Source organism: Rissa tridactyla, chromosome 7, assembly GCF_028500815.1.
Source record: "Rissa tridactyla isolate bRisTri1 chromosome 7, bRisTri1.patW.cur.20221130, whole genome shotgun sequence".
Taxonomy (NCBI): domain Eukaryota; kingdom Metazoa; phylum Chordata; class Aves; order Charadriiformes; family Laridae; genus Rissa; species Rissa tridactyla.
Genome location: NC_071472.1, coordinates 19,460,914 through 19,478,919, shown reverse-complemented (window position 1 = coordinate 19,478,919; position 18,006 = coordinate 19,460,914). Strand labels below are relative to the sequence as shown.

The following is an 18,006-nucleotide window of genomic DNA, read 5'->3' as shown; positions in this document are numbered from 1 at the left end:
TCACTTTCAAGAATTTAAGGTTGGCAACATTCCTTTAAGATTATACACAAAATATAATAAAATAATATAATAACAGCTACGGATTTTATAGAAAGCATCATCAGTAACACACTCTTCATAAATCCATTTTACCTGAATTCCCTTTAGAGATGAAGCACCCATGTAAAGAAATACTCCATAAAGTACTGGCATAGGAATAAACTGCACAAACAAGCAGAGAAAGGGAAGAGCATATTAAATACCACTTAACAATTTTAAATGCTTCTAGAAAGACATTCTAAACAGTTGAAATTCAAAATGCCATATGCCTGCATTAATCAGACAAGTTGTAAATTCAGAGTCACTCAATTACAAATTAATAATGTTTCTCAGAGTATAAAGCAAAAGAAGAATCTGGGTCTCTAGTTTTATTTTCCTCTCACGGCCAGTTATTACAATATACTTTATTCACTATTAATAAAATAAACAGAACTACATGAAAAAATGAAAGCGTTTGTTACATACTTAAATTCTTTACTTGCGAGACTGCTCAGGAGAGCATCTGAATAGTAAAGCTATAATCCTCTGAAAAATGTTCAAGACACACACAAAATACTTCATAGTGCTAAAAGAAGTGTTCTTTGCTGTAAGCATTTAAAAATGGGTGAATGACTTTTATGGAATGATTTTGTAAGAGACTATTTTCAATGTTCAGTCTCTCAGTATATAGTGTGTAGGTAAAGGAATACTTCCATAGATAAGTATCTGTTTTAAATACTAAATACACAAAAGGCATGTTCTGTGTGTTTTCAAAGTGAAGGTTTTGTGATATACTTAATAAAATACCACTGTGAAGTACAAGTTCTCAGGGCTTAGTGCCTTCACTGTGACAACATGCAAGTCTAAATTCTGGTCCTACTGAAGCCAGTGGCAAAACTCTCACTGATTTCACACAGGCCAGATAATTCTTAAAACCATAGAACTTCTCTTGCAAATGTCAAAAAAAATTTAAATTATCCAGAAATCACAAAATGTTTTTGAATTTTCTAGATAAATTTACTCATTGGTATAACTTAGCAAGACTGTTTCATGATAATTTGCCGCGGGCCCAAAGTACAGACCAAGGGTGAATCTTCATATGCTATAGGTCAATGTCAGAACTCCCTTTAACTTCAGTCACGCCAGATTTTCATTACAAGGTTTTTGTTTTAAAAATATTAGATGTCCTTAGCCATTTTATTATGGAAAATTAGAATTCCACTTTAGATTATCATTGGGTAACATTATGCTAGTTAGTAATGTGCCTGGAAAGGGCACTCATTAAATAATACAGTAACAACGGTGAAATGTTCAGTGCAGTGCAGCATTCTTTAGCTTTTCCTTACTGCCCCAAATTACCTTCAGGATACTTGTCAAAAAGACAGATGAGCCCATAAGGACAAAGATCATGAGCCCTGTGACTCTTTGCTCCCGGATTCCAAGAAATTTTGGCTGCTCCCCTGGAGCGGAGCACTCTGATTCCAGTTTTAAGCTATTCACATGGGAAATAGAGAGGACGGTGGCTGCAACAAACCACGGCAATCCCATAATAGAGCACACTCCAAGCATGACTGCCACCATGAGTAGGTCGAGATGGTATCCACATCCTTTCTGTTAAAAAAAGTAATGACAGCAAGGAGATATAAAATAACATCTGAATTAAGGAGAACACTCCTCGCAGGCACTCCTAACAGCTAGAGACTATTACAAAATTTGTGATTTGTAGGAAAAAATGCTTTCTTCTACGTGTTATCAAGGTTGGGTCAGTAGTGATAGCAAACTGGTTATCTAAGGGGAATTCCTTCTAGTTCACAAGAAATGCTTTCTGTTATTTGACTCATCCCAGTTATGATTTAAGTGTACATATCATAAATCCACTTTACAACAGGCACCAAATACCTTTTCTGCTTATAAAAGAGATGCTAGTAAGACAAGGGAAAACACATACATTTTCTGTTTTAACTCAGTCTCTTCTGTGGATAACTTTAAGCAGAACATCCAGCTGCACTGCCAACTTTCCACCACACTACTCTTAATAGACCCCCCCATCCATCCCTACACAAGAGGCAGAAAAATAAGTACTTTGATTCTTTCCTACACAAAAATTCTTAATTTAACATCTGCAAAGTCAGTTTATGTTATAAAGGGCCATAAAACCACATTGATCCTTTTAAAGTTTTTATAGATGATAAGCACGTGATAGCAGTTAGTTTTCACTGACATACTTTCATCTTATCTAAGAACAGATAGCTAGAAATTGAGAAAATAACTATAATTAAGCTATACATTAAATTCAGCTATAAAGTAATATTCATCATCAGGTACTGTTTTACTGGTTTCCCTATTCAATACTAAAAAGTATTATCATAAACATTCATATGAGAAGTCAGTACAAAACCTTTGGTTTTGGACCATCTCGGTAATAGTCAAATACTCCGTACATTTACCAACAGGAGGATGTTGCTTTGCCTTTGTCACAGTGGATAAAACTCTTTGGTCAAATCTTAGATACATTTAAAAACCTCCAAATACAACCTGCCCTTGAAAATGACCAACGATCTGCATCAAGCTTGGTTGTATAGATAATCTGTTACCATAGCTGAAAGGGGTATTTCCTTTCAGTTTTAGTAAGTACCCAGGACCACCATGCAGCTGCAAGCAGGAGCTCAAGTTATTTTCCTTTAAAAAGTCAGGTAGGTAGTTATCGCCACAAAATTTTGCAATATGGCAACAAATCCAGTGTCATGGTCTGATGAAACAGTGATGTTCATGCAAACAATGTGAATATGTTGAACCATAATTTTGCCTGTAAACCCATGCAAATGCCTTTTGACATAAAAAAAGTAACTAAACTAAACTTGGAAGGGTTTGCTACAGAGACTGCCAAAAGCTGAAATGTGCACTATTCAGAATTTGCTATGGGAAGTATAAAAAAAGAGGGGAAAACGAGTTGGAAGCAAACAAATCATTTCTTTCTGAAGACAACTTTTACTTCTAAAATGGGAAGCGTCTGGGTTTATGAAAATGTAAGCCACATATCAAAATGAAAATGCCATCTTATTTGCTTACATTATTTAAAAAGGGTAATTCATATAAAGTAAAGAAAACTAAAAGAATCAACTCTAGTAACCATCCCTCACGCCGCAAAAGTGCGTGAGTCTTATCTCCAAGACGCATCTTGACAAACTCAGAGATGTGTCAAACACAGATATTAGTTACACGCACAATGCACTCAGAGGAAGAGTTTAATTCTAAATCCTAACAGAGACACCTTTTTTTACCTTCTGACACATTTATGAGGAATGTATCTGCTAATGCATACAGAATACGAAAGCATTTCCTCACATTCATACATGATCTGAGGAACCTGACATATGGGAAGAAAAGGAAGCATAGCAACAGGTGATGCTACACCAGACCCCAGCAAAACTAAAACGCAGCAAGACAAGGGGGCAGCCAGGAGGACCATCTGACTCCCAGATGCCAGTGCTGAAAAAACACATTCCAAAGCTTGGCAGCAAATTCCTGCATCTGTCAAGTTAACCACATGCAATGCTATGGATTGACATGAAGAGCCAGGCTGACAAAGAGGGCAAAAAAAGAACATATCAAATGTCACAATCATCCAAGAAGAGGCAGTGCAAAGTGAAGGTTGCAAATGCATTTGCTAAAGCAACTTGAGATTGGATTGCTGCTTATTAAAAGCATGTCAAAAAAAGCCTAAGCTCACTGCATATACATGTACAGAAACCTGCTGCTAGATTTTGCCCAACAGTTTTTCAGAGGGGTGATGTCCCTTTTTCTCTCTCCATCTGTAGGCAACTAAAGTGTTAGAGAACAGAGCAGGAAGTTGTCCTATGTTGTTTTAAGAACCCATTGTGCCTCTAAAGCTCAGTTTTATTCTTCTCCCTTCTTTAAGATAGGAAGGGCATAAAAAAAAAAGGATGGCTAGAACCACAAAGAAAGATGAACAGAGGAAGAAAAAATATCTTGTATTACAAAATAACCCCTGAATAGTTTTTCAAAATCCAATCCGGTAGAACAACACTGGCAATATCTGAAGTGGCAATCGATATTATGGTACTTAAGGAAATTATTCACTTCCAGATTTTTTTTTTAGGTGAATGGGCACCATACTTCTAATAAAGCATAGATGATAGTACTTTCTTGATTCACAACCTTGTTCCAAATTACATTCATAAAGACTTCTGTAAGGCCACAAATCACTAACACAAGGCACAGGTACTGCACAGACCAACAGCAAAAAGGCGTAACAACTTAAAGGGGTGCTATGTAACATATAATAAACTAGCATACTAAGTAGATTAAGGTACATTACATAATCTGAAGCAGAAAATGACAGTGAAAATGTAACTTTTTGTCTGAATACCTTTAGCTTGTGTTCTTTTCTATTGATAATGACAGCTGTGATCTGCTGGTCCATAAAGATAAGGATAGTACAAAGCAGGGCTGGAATTACAGCAGCTATCACTGTCCACCAAGGATTAGGCCCCAAAGGAGTAATAAACCAGCCACGATCATCTCTGGTGGGCTATAAAAAGAGAGTCATGCACGACCAGTCAGAACTCTAAGGATTATTTACATTTCAACTTCATAAGAATACATACAAAAACATTACTAAAAATGCTAAACTTCCTATGATACCAAAAAGAGAAATTACATATAATAAAATCATCTGGGTTATTGTAGACTTGGTTGTATTTGATACAATGAGCCCAGAATTTGGAAGAAAACTCAGAACATTACAGCAGTCTAGGATTTGGGTAATTTGAGCCAGGTTGATCCTCAGACAGAAAACATTAGGAAGCATGAAGGGGCCTGATGGGAGAAGCTCATTTACATGGGCCACTAATTAGAAAAGTTGCATAGTACCTGGTGAACACAAAAAATTCAGAATAGTACCACTACTCCCTAATGATAAAAAAATATAATAAATCCACTATAACACACTAATTTTTCAAAATAATAAGGCAGTGCAATTTATCAACAAATTACCTTAAAAGCGTTTGGAACCTGAAGTTTTGGTGATGGAATCCCAATGGCATAGTCAATTAAAACCATGGATAAAATAGTGAGAAAGACAGCAAAGTCGCTGACAACAGATCGTACCTACGATAATTGAGAGAAACGATAATTTTAACTAAAACATTCATGTGTGATTTAGGATTTATTTTTCTTCACTGTTTTAAGCCATTTTGTGCTTACAGCTAAACCATGCTTATTCTGATACAATTTTGTAACGGAGAAATGATGCAGTGTCCACTACACCACCAGTTAATTGAATTTGCAATGCAGATGGCATTCATGCTCACACGTGACTAATGACAACTTTTGAATTAAAAAAATGGCACCCACCTTTGTTGGGAAGTATCGGCTAGTTTTGAACTGCTTCAGTGTGGATGACAGCGTTACTGTAGAAAAGAATAAGATGACAGACCAGAAGAGGACATCTGGAACATAAGGGCCATGATGACCACAGGCTCGTCCAACAAACTCTCCATGAAACTTTTTACATTCCTATCAGGGAGAGCAAAGTAGTATTGTTCCAAAAAATATCCATGCTTACACTGATATTTTCTTTCCAATTACTTTCCTAAATTGCAAGCAGCTTGTATTACTGAAAATAGTAGAATCATTTTTAGGTATTTATTCTTTTAAAAATTAAAACTCCTAACATTTGTATCTAGTCTGCACAGAAAACTGTCAAACCTCAAAAGAATCTCTTTTTTAACTGGTATTAAATGAAGAAGTCACTAAGACATACCATAAAGTCATTAATATAAAATCAATTTGTTTCAAACTGAACAAGTACGCTTATATATTTTTTGTTTACAAAGGTTTGCACTTCCTAATTCCTTCCAAGAGAGGAAAGTGAATTTCAAAAGCTACCAAAAGAAAGGCTGCACCTAGTGCATTCTCAAGAACTAATTTTTTGTTTTAACTTCACAGGCCAAGCAATTCAAGAAAAAGCTACTTAGAATGTACAGTATTAGCCTGAAAGGAGAACAATACATTTAATACCACATGGGGGCAGCATATTCCACAAATTATCTTTTTCTTTGAAAAAGCAATCTGCTCAAATGCAGCAAAACCCAAAATCTGTAACATTAATTCTATCCAGTATACTATATGATTAAATATGCAGCTACAGTAGAAAACATGCCTAGTAATTCTCCAATACCGCTGTTTAAAATCATAACTTGTTTCAAGGTAACAAGCAGAGAAATAAAGAGCAGCTCTAAAAACGTGAGCCACAAGCTCTGTATGCAGAATCCTTTCCTCCTCCTTCCCAAATCCCTCCACACTTATTAAACAAAAAAAAAAAAATGCAGCACCCAGAATCAGAGATTCCAGGCAGCAATATCCTGCCAGATCAGTATCTTTTAGTACCAAATGAGCTGGGTCATTGGCTCATCAGATTCATGTCACAATACTGTGGCTTGCCATGTTATTAGAAACTTTGGCTTTGAACAAAGGCTGGCTTGGAGAAAAACAGAGGTGCTATTCCACGACTGTAAGACAAAGGAGTGCAATACTTTTTATACTAGTATAGCAGTAAACCTGGGATAAATATGATGCATTTCTGACTGACAAAATAAAGGTTTCAGGTGGTGAAAAAAAATTTCAGGAAATCCAGAAGAAATTTTCAAGATTCTGGGACATCACATAGAAAACTTATGATGCCTGAGCTAGACCTTGATGTTGGTGCAGCACAGGGATGAATTTCATCACATACCTACTGAAAAGGAAATTGTCACCATCAGAATAAACACTTTGCTCACACTCATTTTGTCCTAGATAGCAAAAAAAATTGTTGGTCCTACTGTTATTTTTAAGAGTATGGTGAGTATTTTAAGAGTATGGTTTCTAGAACCTCAGAAACTTGAAACTTTTAACTCAGACACATGAAACAACAGGAAGAAATGAGGAGTAAAAAAAGACAGTGGGGTGAGACTGATCAAATATTTATAGACAACTAGGTCTAATCTTTTACTGCAATTCTCTAGACTAGGAGAACTGAAGTTTCCTGATGATGCTTGCAAGAAATAAATACATGAAATATGAAAAATTTCAGTTATTTCTTCGACAACTATAGGGACTCATGGGAAAAGTCAGTCAGTTATAGTGCTACCCATGTAAACTCAAGTTTCGGTAATAAGCTTTTACAGAAGTTTTAAAGGGTTTTATATAATGCAGCCAGTCTTTTACATTTATAGTTAAAACAAAATCTGTTATTTTAAATCTCCTCAGCTGCAAATGTACTCTGAAAAACACTGTCAGAGATCTGAGAAAGTGAGAGGAGGAGTCTGCCCCTGCACAGATGCTCTTAGTGTGTGCTGCAATTTTGAGAATATTCATTCTGGATTGCTGGAATCCCTCAGGCCAGCAGTTCTCAACTTTCTCTCTGCTGTTACCACACCAACAGAGTTGAGGAGCAGTCCTCCCTATCGAGACAGAGCAGCCACGGAAGGCAGCTCTATCTGAAGTCATGATAGGAGGACACCAGAAAAAGCAGTTATCTACTGCAGACGGTCCATTGGATTGGCTTTTAAGCTTTTCATTTGGTCATGCCTATGATGGGGTTAATTCAGTTATATTTTTGAGAGAATCCTTCAGTTTGGTGTCTTGTGCACTCAATTCCTTTTAACTGTGAAATGAAATGATCCATTTGTGAGAAAAGGTGATGGCCTGATCTCAACGTAACATTTTGATCAAGTTGCAAATGTTGCTTTAAAGAAGGCAAAGCTGAAGTAAATTCCTTAAAGCCTAGAAAAGGGTACCACTTAGAACCAAGTTACATATGCATGCAAGCTCCCCACTCTTTGTAGCCTCTTCCCCCACTCCCACCCCCCGGAAAAAAAATTACACAACGAAGACGTATGTAACTGAAGGCCTACATAACAGAGAAATCTGGTCGCCGAATAGAAATGTTACAAAATTTCTCCCCTTCCTCTCCTTTATAGACCTAACAGCTGTAAGAATGTTTTAGGGGAAATAAATGCTTCTAGAGTCTTTCTACACAAGGGAACTTTGGTTTTGCCATCTGGCAGAATTTAGGACAAATCCGTTGTCATTTGACATGTTTAGACTTAATCTCAGTTAAACTCTTGTGCTAATGTCTCAAGTTTCCAAAGCAGGGCACAAAATGCACATACTTTCTTTAATGTGTACTATGGAAGGCTGCAAAATGCTTACAAAACGAGATAATGCTACAAAGTCTATGTTAATCTTTGTTCAGTTAAGTATATTTTATGCTTCATTTGAACAAATATGGGTTTTTTCAATATATTTGCTGCAGTAGGAGAGACAAAATTATTTATGCTTATGCCTTTATTAAGTTACAGTATTTCACTTACTGACACAGTTAGGTTCCCCCATGGCACATCAGATGCAGATATATTGTAGTCCAGCCAGTATTGTAAGGTTTTATTGCTAGGATGTTCTGGTTCCACACAATTACATCTGAAAAGACAAAATAGTACTTTTTTCCTTCATAATAACAGTTGTATCAGATACTAATCCAGATTATCAACAGTAAGACATACTGAAATTGTGCTCTACTTTGCCAGAGTAGTTCAAATTAATTCAGTAAACGCATGCTTTGAAGCGGTTTGTAGTTCAGTAGCTAGCGCTATTACTACAGTATAATTTGCCGTGAGGTGAATATGCATATATAGTACGTAATGTGACATATTTAAACCACTGTCCACAGCAAGTTTTTCCACCGATTTTCCTCCTATTCTATTGATACTTCCGAGCATAGTTTGTAATACTGAGAACGTGCCAATCCTGTTCCACCCCCTTATACCTAACACTTCCCTACATGGGGATTAGATGCTATCTATGCACAGTTCCAGGCTGATCCATTTCTCAAATGCAAACTGTCCGAATCCTCTTTCTTTCTCTTTAACAGAATGACTTTGCGTGCAAAACTGCCACACTGCTCAGTCAACTGTCAGGGCTCTGCAAGATCACCCGCACCAAAGGCCTCTGAACTTCTGTGCCCATTGTTTTTCCTTTCCCCACAGCTGCTTTCAAAGCATGCTTTCCATTTTAAATTGTGTATTTTAACACACAAAACGTGACAAGGCAGTGTGGGAGGACAACACTGCAAATAGGCAATTTAAAGTCAAAATTAAGTCTTTAAAGCCTCTAAAGCAACTGTGGGAGGCTTTTTCTTTGACAAAGCCTTCAAAATATGCAGGATACTCTGTAGGTTCCAAGATGTCAAGTGTGCTTTGCAGTTTTCTCTAAATTAATCCTATTTTAAAAATCTATAGTACTATCTATCCTACTAGTATTTTAATATGCTTATGGTGGCTGTAAATAAATCCTGTAGTCTTCTTTCTGATAAAGTTCTCAGGAGTAGCTGGGGACTGGATAACATCTGACTGTAAATGGAGATCCATTAAGCATACATTTGCGTTCCAGTTCTAGCGGAGTATCAGTTTATTCACTTAGCTACAACATCTATTTTCTCTGTGGCTGTATATCTTTCCACAAAATGACAATTCTCATCTAGATTTGTATTATTTTCTACGTAAGAAATTCTACCATCTACATTATGAGTCCAGAAGAGTGCCACTGTATTTCGATTACAATACTATACATGTGACAACGGCTGCATTTACTGTATATATCGAAAGATATGCAGGTTGTCGTTGTGCAACTCCTTGCTTTTATTTTAAATGCAGCTATTTATAAAAGAAAGAAAAAACCCTTACAGCTCATGAACAAAAAGAAAAAAAAAAAAAAAGAAAAAAAAAAAGCGCAACAGCATTCAGGAATAGAGGGCCTGAGCCAAAAGTCATTGAAGTAGGCTGGATCTTTCAAACATATTTAATAAGCTTTGGATCAGGCCCCAAGTGCAGAATGAATGCGTGTCCAATGCGTAGTTTAATATATTAAAAAATGGGTTAAATGAAGCACATCACTACTAGTGAGCTACAGCAGCATAATAAAGTCAACAAACGGTACGTCTATGTTATTGCAATGGAGTACTTGGTGTTCATGCAACAATCCAGAGGTGGCTATTTCAGGTTACTACTGTTTCCTGTGAGCACAGGAGCTCCCTGCCCCTGTTGTCCATCGCTGATCGCAGACTGGCCAGACGCTGGGCGATGGCCCATTGGGGTTTGATTACAGTAGGCCACGGTGACGTGGGCTGTTCAGTCATAGTCACTTTCTCACTAGAAGGGAAGACTGTGCATATCACCAACACTACATGGTACAGCTACGCTTGCTGCAAACTGCAAAATTACACTTGAAAGTTAGAGAAGCCAAAATTTCTATTTCCTTAGTCAGAAATGTGACAATTGAAGCTATAGTTTAATACAGCTCAAGTAATTCACCTTCAGTGGAGATCATCACCCTGTTTATTTCTGTATCAATACCACCTTCCTCCTTCACAGCATTCCAGTCTGGCTTTTACCAAGTTTCACAGGCATTTACCGATGGCAGATTGTTCATCATCAACTAAGTGACTTGTGCAAGCTCCACCCACGCAGACCAAAATCACCCTGCACCCAGCTTTTGTCACTGACTGGGTGCAGAATTAAGCCCTAATTGTAAAGATCAGATCCTGCTTTCTCCGGAGATCATTATATAACATTATATTGTTTTCTATATTGTATGTCTTTCGGCAACGCCGACATTTTGATGTATAATTGTTTTCCAGCATCTCACTGATTGCTTAACATTATAGAAATGTGAGATAGTAAAATACTCCTTGTCCATCCCAGAAAACACAACTGGAAGTACCATTCAGTGCCAGAACATAAAAGATTATCTACCAAAACGTGACATTTCATTACAGATGTAATTTGCTTCAATGATGAATATTTCCCAACTCAACTGACCTGCAAGGAGAAACTCACATTAGTGAAACAAGGCTTTCTACTTTAATCTTTTAAAACTTTTAGTCTCTTTCATTGTCATCTTTTACTCTGAGAGGTCAGCTCTCAGGAGAAAAGGTGAAATACACTGAATTGTCAACCACCAACTCATCTTTCTATTTTCTTGATAAAGTATTACTCAGAAGGCTGGAATAAGTAAAAACGTGTTGCCTGTTGGAGGTTCAAATGCTCTTAAAATTCTTGTAAAGATGTTTAAATTGCTGAGCACTTGCCCACTACAAGAGATCTGTGTGGAGTTTATGCTATTACCAATGAGCAAGAGACTATATATACACCTGTAAGTATATTTTCTAAGCAACATACTCAGCTCCAAATACAGTACCAACTTAGCAACGTACTCCCATGCCTTTTAGCAATAAGGAGTCAGCAACCTTCTTTGTTATGCTAGAAGAGAGAGAATGATTCATTTGATTCTTTCATCATGGCTAGGAAGAAACTGCTTTTTTCATGGCTAGAATACAGGCAGGGAAGACTCTGACAGTGGTTGTGGTATCAAAAGTAAAGGTGTCACTAAAGTGAAAATAAAATTAAAAAAATCTCTGCTGCCGATCTCACAACATACCCATTTCATCACACTGACGACAGAACAATTCTCTTTGCATCTTTACACTTCTGGTTACTGCAAGATGTTCTGGTCTCCTGGGAGCAATTCACATGTCTAAACATGGGTGCCTATATACCCCATGGTTATCTGTGACATCCATGATGGGTTGGCACATATGTGAGAGTGTGTACGGTGACTTATGCCTTTGTTTTCACAGCAGCTGCAGGCTAGGAGATCTAAAAGGGCACTAGATACCCAGTCACAAGTCACTCCCTTCTGCATTTAAAATGTCTGTATTTTGCAACTAGGCAGAAATCAGTGAAGCTTGCTTTCTTCTAGGGTATTTAAACCTCTAATACAGCCTATTACAAAGTGGCTTATAAATCTGAGGTAGAATAATAAAGCATTTCAGACAAGACAGTCTTCAGGAAACTGCAGGAGAACTGTCAGAAGAGCAGAACTGGCAAAAGAAGAAAGTAACAGAAAAATAATGCCCCGAACCTGCTAGCTAGAAAAACAACCAAAGCAAGGAGTCTTTATTGTCTTCACATCTTGCAAGATGCTCAAGAAGTCTCCGGCAAATCAGGATGGGGAACAAAGGTTGATTAGAAATAATGAATTTTAGGACTGGCTGACAAACTGGTATCCTCTGGAGCCTGTACCTCTCTCCCTTTTACAGGAAGATCAAGACTTCAGCTAAATCTTCAACACCAATCCGACTGTAACAGCATTGCCACTATAGGTCACTGACGGCACCCCCTTCCCTTCTTTGTCCTCCCAACTTCCTCACATTTTTCCTCGCTCTTTTTGCCTTTGTTTCATAAGTGTCAATTTCATAAGCTTCATTAACTTGAAGCAGCCATCATAACTTCACTGCATGCAACATTTCCTACAACTTGTCCTGTTTTCAAAGAACAGAGCTAGGATTTGACAACAGCAGCTTTGGGACATCTCAGACAACTAGCAGTGTTCTTTGTGCCCCAAAACAGCTGTTCCTATCCTTAATAGCACCAAAAAGACTGTCTGTATGATCCCTCTTTATTTGGACAGTGGGAAAGGGAGTATAAGTTAGTAAATCAGAAACCTATTATTTTATATGTAAAGTTGGGGAATATTTCCCCCCTCCTTTGTAGATCAGAAATAAAAGATAAACATTGTTGCTGCTCAATGACTAATCAGGTAAAAGGTTCTGTACTAAAAACTCTTTAATCCTGACTGTAATTTTATGTTTACTGCAAAAGAAGAAACTTATGCCCTAGGCCTATTTATTCAATTGAAATTAACTTGGGTCTGGTGGGGGAATCCCTCTAATTTCCACCTCTCTCCCTCGCGTCTTCAGGTTCATTCTTCACCATTTTCTTCTCATCAACCTGTCATGCACGCTGTCCTCCCTACACAGACTTTAAACAAGCAGCATGGTCCTAGTCCATTCTGCTGCCATTACAGCCAGCTTAAGAACTTTGAACAAAAGCCTCGCACAGTGTTTTTGTGAGTAAATAAAACACACTTAAATGGTGCAGCTCCTTCAAAAGCCTCATGGCCATTCTTCCCTAGGCAGTTGCCATTTCTCAGTATGTTGTTTTCAAGACTAGGAGGCACTTACTATTCATGATTTTATCCAATTCATAAGGCACTGTTTTGGAGCTCCTATTTTTCCAGCATGTACATAATGCAAGCTACACCTATTTATACTAGACGAGGAACCGACCTATAAAAGATGTAACTGCAGTTTCTTCATGATTAGCCAACATACCACTTCCCATTCCTAGAAGGGTAAAATCTCTTTCTGGCTCACTTAAGATAAAGAATGAGATTTGCTCAATATGAATACTTATGTTATTAAAAAAACAACAGGCAAGTATGACAAATAAGTGACAAAATGTGCTTGTTTAAACAATATGTCTCACTGAGTATCAGAGCACGTATTTGGTAATATGAGTAGGAAATTCTTCTCCTAAGACACAGAGTACACTCTACGAGTGTGCTGTGCACGGATCACGTAACAAAGAAGATGGTATGAAATGGAAGGTAACATCAATAATTTTGTTTTAAAAGTAAGGTATTAGAATACATGCATAAGTATTCTTTATGTTGCATTTACAAGGTTGAAGGAAAGCACATTAACAGCAGAATGCTATTCATGTTTAGGTTGTCTCCAAATAAACCATTTTCATTCGAATTATGGGCACTTGCAGAGTCCTTCTGTTTGTCTAACAACTGCTAAGGGAAGGGGACAACAACAATATCATAGACAATGACTTCTCTGCTGTCCCACACCTACAATACCTGTATATGCCTGGCATTATATTTACCATATTCCTTCTCCTATCAACATTCATAACAATGAAAGCAAAGTCTCAATGGAGAAGAGTCTGGAAACAAAATAATTAATACTGATGGGAAATGGACTTGTCAGTTAAGTTATATTCTCAGTATCACAAAACCCTTTCAAAGCACAGTTGTCACATGGCAAGACAAGATTTTTTCTTCATTTATTCATGAGATCTGCCATCCTGAATTAGACCATTGAGTCATTAAGTCGCCCATCTCTGACAATCACAAACATCAGCAGGCATCCATCTATATTCTCTAAAGTTGGAAGTCTTTATATTTTAGTTGGTGACGTTGAGGAGGAAAGAAGAAAAGCCTATAAAAGCACCTAGACAATGCACTCAGCAGCACAATTTCACACAGTATAGAGAGAGATAAATTGGAGGGGTAGGTAGGAACTGATGTTAGAGTGAAGAAATCTCAAAAAACAGGTTTCTTTGGATAGCACATCAGGAGAACATTGTTCTGTCAAGGGGGAAAGTCTGGAAAACAGATTTATAATCACACTGTAGTTTTGTTAACCTTGACTGTCACTCATAAAGGTTGGTCTTTATTAGCTGCTTGGTGCGGTATGCCATTGTCCATGCACTCTTAGCAGTACTACGGTATGTAACTGCCATACATAGAAGCTAATGCGGAGAAAAGTAGTTTAATTACAAGGGACATTGACAATTCATCTGAAAGCTTTCACCGAGAAATAGTTCTAGGATGTCACTTCACCCTGCTTCCAAAGTCAAAAAAACATACACCTGAGGAGAAGAGATTCAGTATAATGCTCATTCAGAAATAATATACTGTAATATACTATAATGCTATACGGTCAGCTTAAGTTTCGATTGTTCAGGTGTAGTGTATCCATACATATAAATATACTGCAACAAAACCACCCCAGGATTTTATATAAGCCTTTCTAGGTTTTGAAGGCATTGTGCAGACCAACTATCAACTACAAACTGAATGCTGTGGAGAATTGTGGATGGGATGAGTATGAGGAAAGAATGAAGCAAGGTGGCTACTCCCTGGGCTCAAAAGAGCGAGAAAGAGAAAAATGAGCCAATTGGGTTGGGCAGACGTAGGCAAGTCCTAGAATAAACGGAATAAAGAAAAACCATTTCTGGATTCAAGGGTTTGTCAAGAAGCAAAAGGGAAGCAGCAGTTAAACCCAATGATGGCAGTTGCATGGTTCTGGGAAGAGGGACATTCTTAGGGAAAGACACACATTCCATTCTTAGGATACGACACAGTAACTTAACTGTAGTAAAAAACCAAAAACTATAAAGAAGGGAAAAAGAAAATCTATATTCATATCTAAGTTCAAAGAAATCATTAGAGGAATTGGAATTCAATTACATGCTCAGGATCCTAATGAGAAATTCCATGCTTATCATCACTAACTCTTCTCATTCCACCTGCAGCTTAAGGAATACAGGGTATAAAACAACATAATTTGCATCCAATAATAATGTATTTAGATTAAATCATGTAGCTAATGAAAGATTTAAAACTTGCTTGTGTAAACAGCGGTAAGCACAAAACTAATCTTCACAATGCCTTCTAGAAGCAATGGTTTCTATAGCCTGCAAGAGATACTGAGATTGACATGATCTTGGCTCCTTAATTACAGGATCAGAGTGGGATTTTCTACTCCTAATGCTTAAGTGCATGTCAATACCAAGACAGATTGCAATATGCATATTACTATGCCAAGAAATCACTTTAAAATTATTCAATGTAATCTGTTAATAATTGAGTAACTTCTGGTAAAGAATTATTAAAAACAACACGAATTCATCGCTCTGCAAAAAGAATTAATAAAACCCAAAAGGTATATTAAGTCCCAAGATCTAAGCAACCTCATACTGAGAAATAATTGATCTTCCATACTCTAAGATAACTATCTTAAAATGCCTGTGTTTTAAAGAAAACTGGATTGCTTTCTAAATCACATCTTTTCATCCACAATGCTAATTTTGTTTTCCTTTTGCGACCCTCTGCTTTTAATCCACCCAGTTGTAGGGTTCTCCTTTCTAAGCAAACAATTGTATCCTAATAGTTGATATACACAATGAAACTGATGTGCATCAGTGTTCCAGACAGGATTTACCAACTAGAGATATATTTGCTACAGGGGTAGGAAAAAGCAGGAGGAGGAGAGTGCAGAAATAAGAGAGTTGCTATGCCAACCTACAAATGCTAATGGCATGACAAATACAAAAAGGTCACAGTAAAAAAAAAAAAAAAAAGAAGAAAAGAAGAGCTCAGATCAAAAAGCATGTGTATTTTATTTAATAAACAATGCAGCTTCTGTATTTAAATTCCTTCAAAACAACGCAGTTCAAAAAGAAAAGAAAAAATTGCAGCACAGTAGCACACTGAAAATCAGGTTGTCTTTGTCCTTCTTTTGATTTAGCCCTTAAATGCCTTATTCTTTATCATCCATATCATAAAGATGGTGTTTTAAGAAAAAGTTACATATGAATGCTGAATGGATTTGCCTGCAAGCAGATGACTTGATGATTAGGGCCAATATTTCAACACAGAGTAACAAACAAGTATAATAAAGAAAATGAGTAAAAAGTGCATTAGGACTAGTTCTACATTAAATAGATCATGCAAAAAAAGATATTTTTGTATCTTCTACATAAAATGGTAAATATGAATTTTTAAGAAATCGTTTTTGAGGACTTTCAGCTGATTTTCAAATATTTGGTTCTGCTTGATTAAAAAAAAAACAAAACAAAAAACAAATAAAATGCCAACTGTTCTGAATGTTCTTTCTATAGTCTTCTAAGGTTTGTTATGGGAGATACTAGTCATGACTCTCATGCACCTCCTCTTATATTTAAGAGTATGCAGTACAGTCTTCTACATCAAACTCCTGCAACAGAGACTGTTTATGACAGAATTCAAACCCACCCAAAATACAGAATAGGTTTTCTTTCTCACTTAAAATATGTTTCCAATCTGGTTGAAATACCATTTTAAATTACTATTTTCTTTGTCTTTCTAGTACTTCTAAGGACAGTACTAGCAGCATGCCGATGACTTTTCCTGGGTCATACTCATGTCTTCACCAGGCCAAAGGCAACAGTACTAGGATGTAAACAGACTACCTGTGGACATCAGGGCATCCTTGGAAAGCCCACAGGAGAAGACAGAAGAGCTGGGCCACAGCATACACGGAAAGCTTCAAATATATACAGTGTCCTGACTTATTTAGCATCAACTTTTTGAATGGGCAGCAGGCAGAATACAGAAAATGCTGAAATTTTACAGGATAACCTGAGTTTTCTAGCATAGAATTGCAGATCCAAGATAAAGTTTTACATAAGCTTTGGCTGAGCATTCAAAGAGAAATGAGTTGCTCAACCTTTTGAAGTTCACCCATTGCTAATTAAAGAACTGCCAAGGCTTTACTAACAATTAAAAACTTGTCTTTAAAATCCCCAAAGAGGAAAATGCAAACAGCTGTTTTAATTAGCAAAACAGCAGATACTAATTAGCTTCTGTAACAGAGTATGCTGGTCCTTTAAGGACAGGACCAGTTTCAGCCGAAGTTTGTCACCCATTTAAACTACAAGTAGAAGGACTGGAGTCAGCAGCTACAGAAAAAGCTTCTAATTCCTTGTGAAAGCAATATTACTCAACTTAAAGTTCACAAAAATTACATTTTTATTTCAAGTAAGCTTTTATACTTATGCGTCTTCTAGTTTATGATCTTTATGGAACTGAGACGTGTACAGACGTTTGAGCAGGGACCGAGTGTTATTTCAAATTCTTGTCTTCTGATGATCCTGTGGGGATGATAATTGTGATACCTCCAAGTTCTGGGCAAATGGCCACTGTGTCTGGACAGAGTAATACCTGCCCAGGAAACCCAAGGAGTTCAGTTCGCACCAAACCTGCTGTGAAAGCACTGGTCATTTGGGCAGCTGATGTAGAGTTGCTCCAACAGAGCACATCTTTCTGTTCTCACAACCTGTCAAGGCTGGTTCTGAAGAACTAAGAAAAATGCAGATGAGGGAGAAGGGAGGGAAGAGGACAGAAGAGGCTGGAATTACCGCTTTGCTGTGTTCAGGGCGCAGACCCTTGGAATTGGCAGATGTGCTCTTACAAGATAAACAATATGCATACTGCTGTTTCCAACAATTAGTCAGAAGGTTAAAAATATATAAG

The 18,006-nt window shown here is 37.2% G+C and overlaps 1 protein-coding gene across 2 annotated transcripts in view; it reads right to left on the bottom strand.

The window, feature by feature from the left end:
• Nucleotides 1-18,006, bottom strand: part of SLC4A10 (solute carrier family 4 member 10) — a 126,969-nt gene that overhangs the window by 13,110 nt on the left and 95,853 nt on the right. For both annotated transcript variants that reach the window (XM_054208598.1, XM_054208597.1), the window contains exons 15-20: nt 8,397-8,502; nt 5,395-5,556; nt 5,035-5,148; nt 4,409-4,570; nt 1,378-1,629; nt 133-201 (exon numbers count right to left, since the gene is read on the bottom strand). In XM_054208598.1, the coding sequence (XP_054064573.1) occupies nt 133-201; nt 1,378-1,629; nt 4,409-4,570; nt 5,035-5,148; nt 5,395-5,556; nt 8,397-8,502 (865 nt within the window). The remainder of the gene's footprint in view (nt 1-132; nt 202-1,377; nt 1,630-4,408; nt 4,571-5,034; nt 5,149-5,394; nt 5,557-8,396; nt 8,503-18,006) is intronic.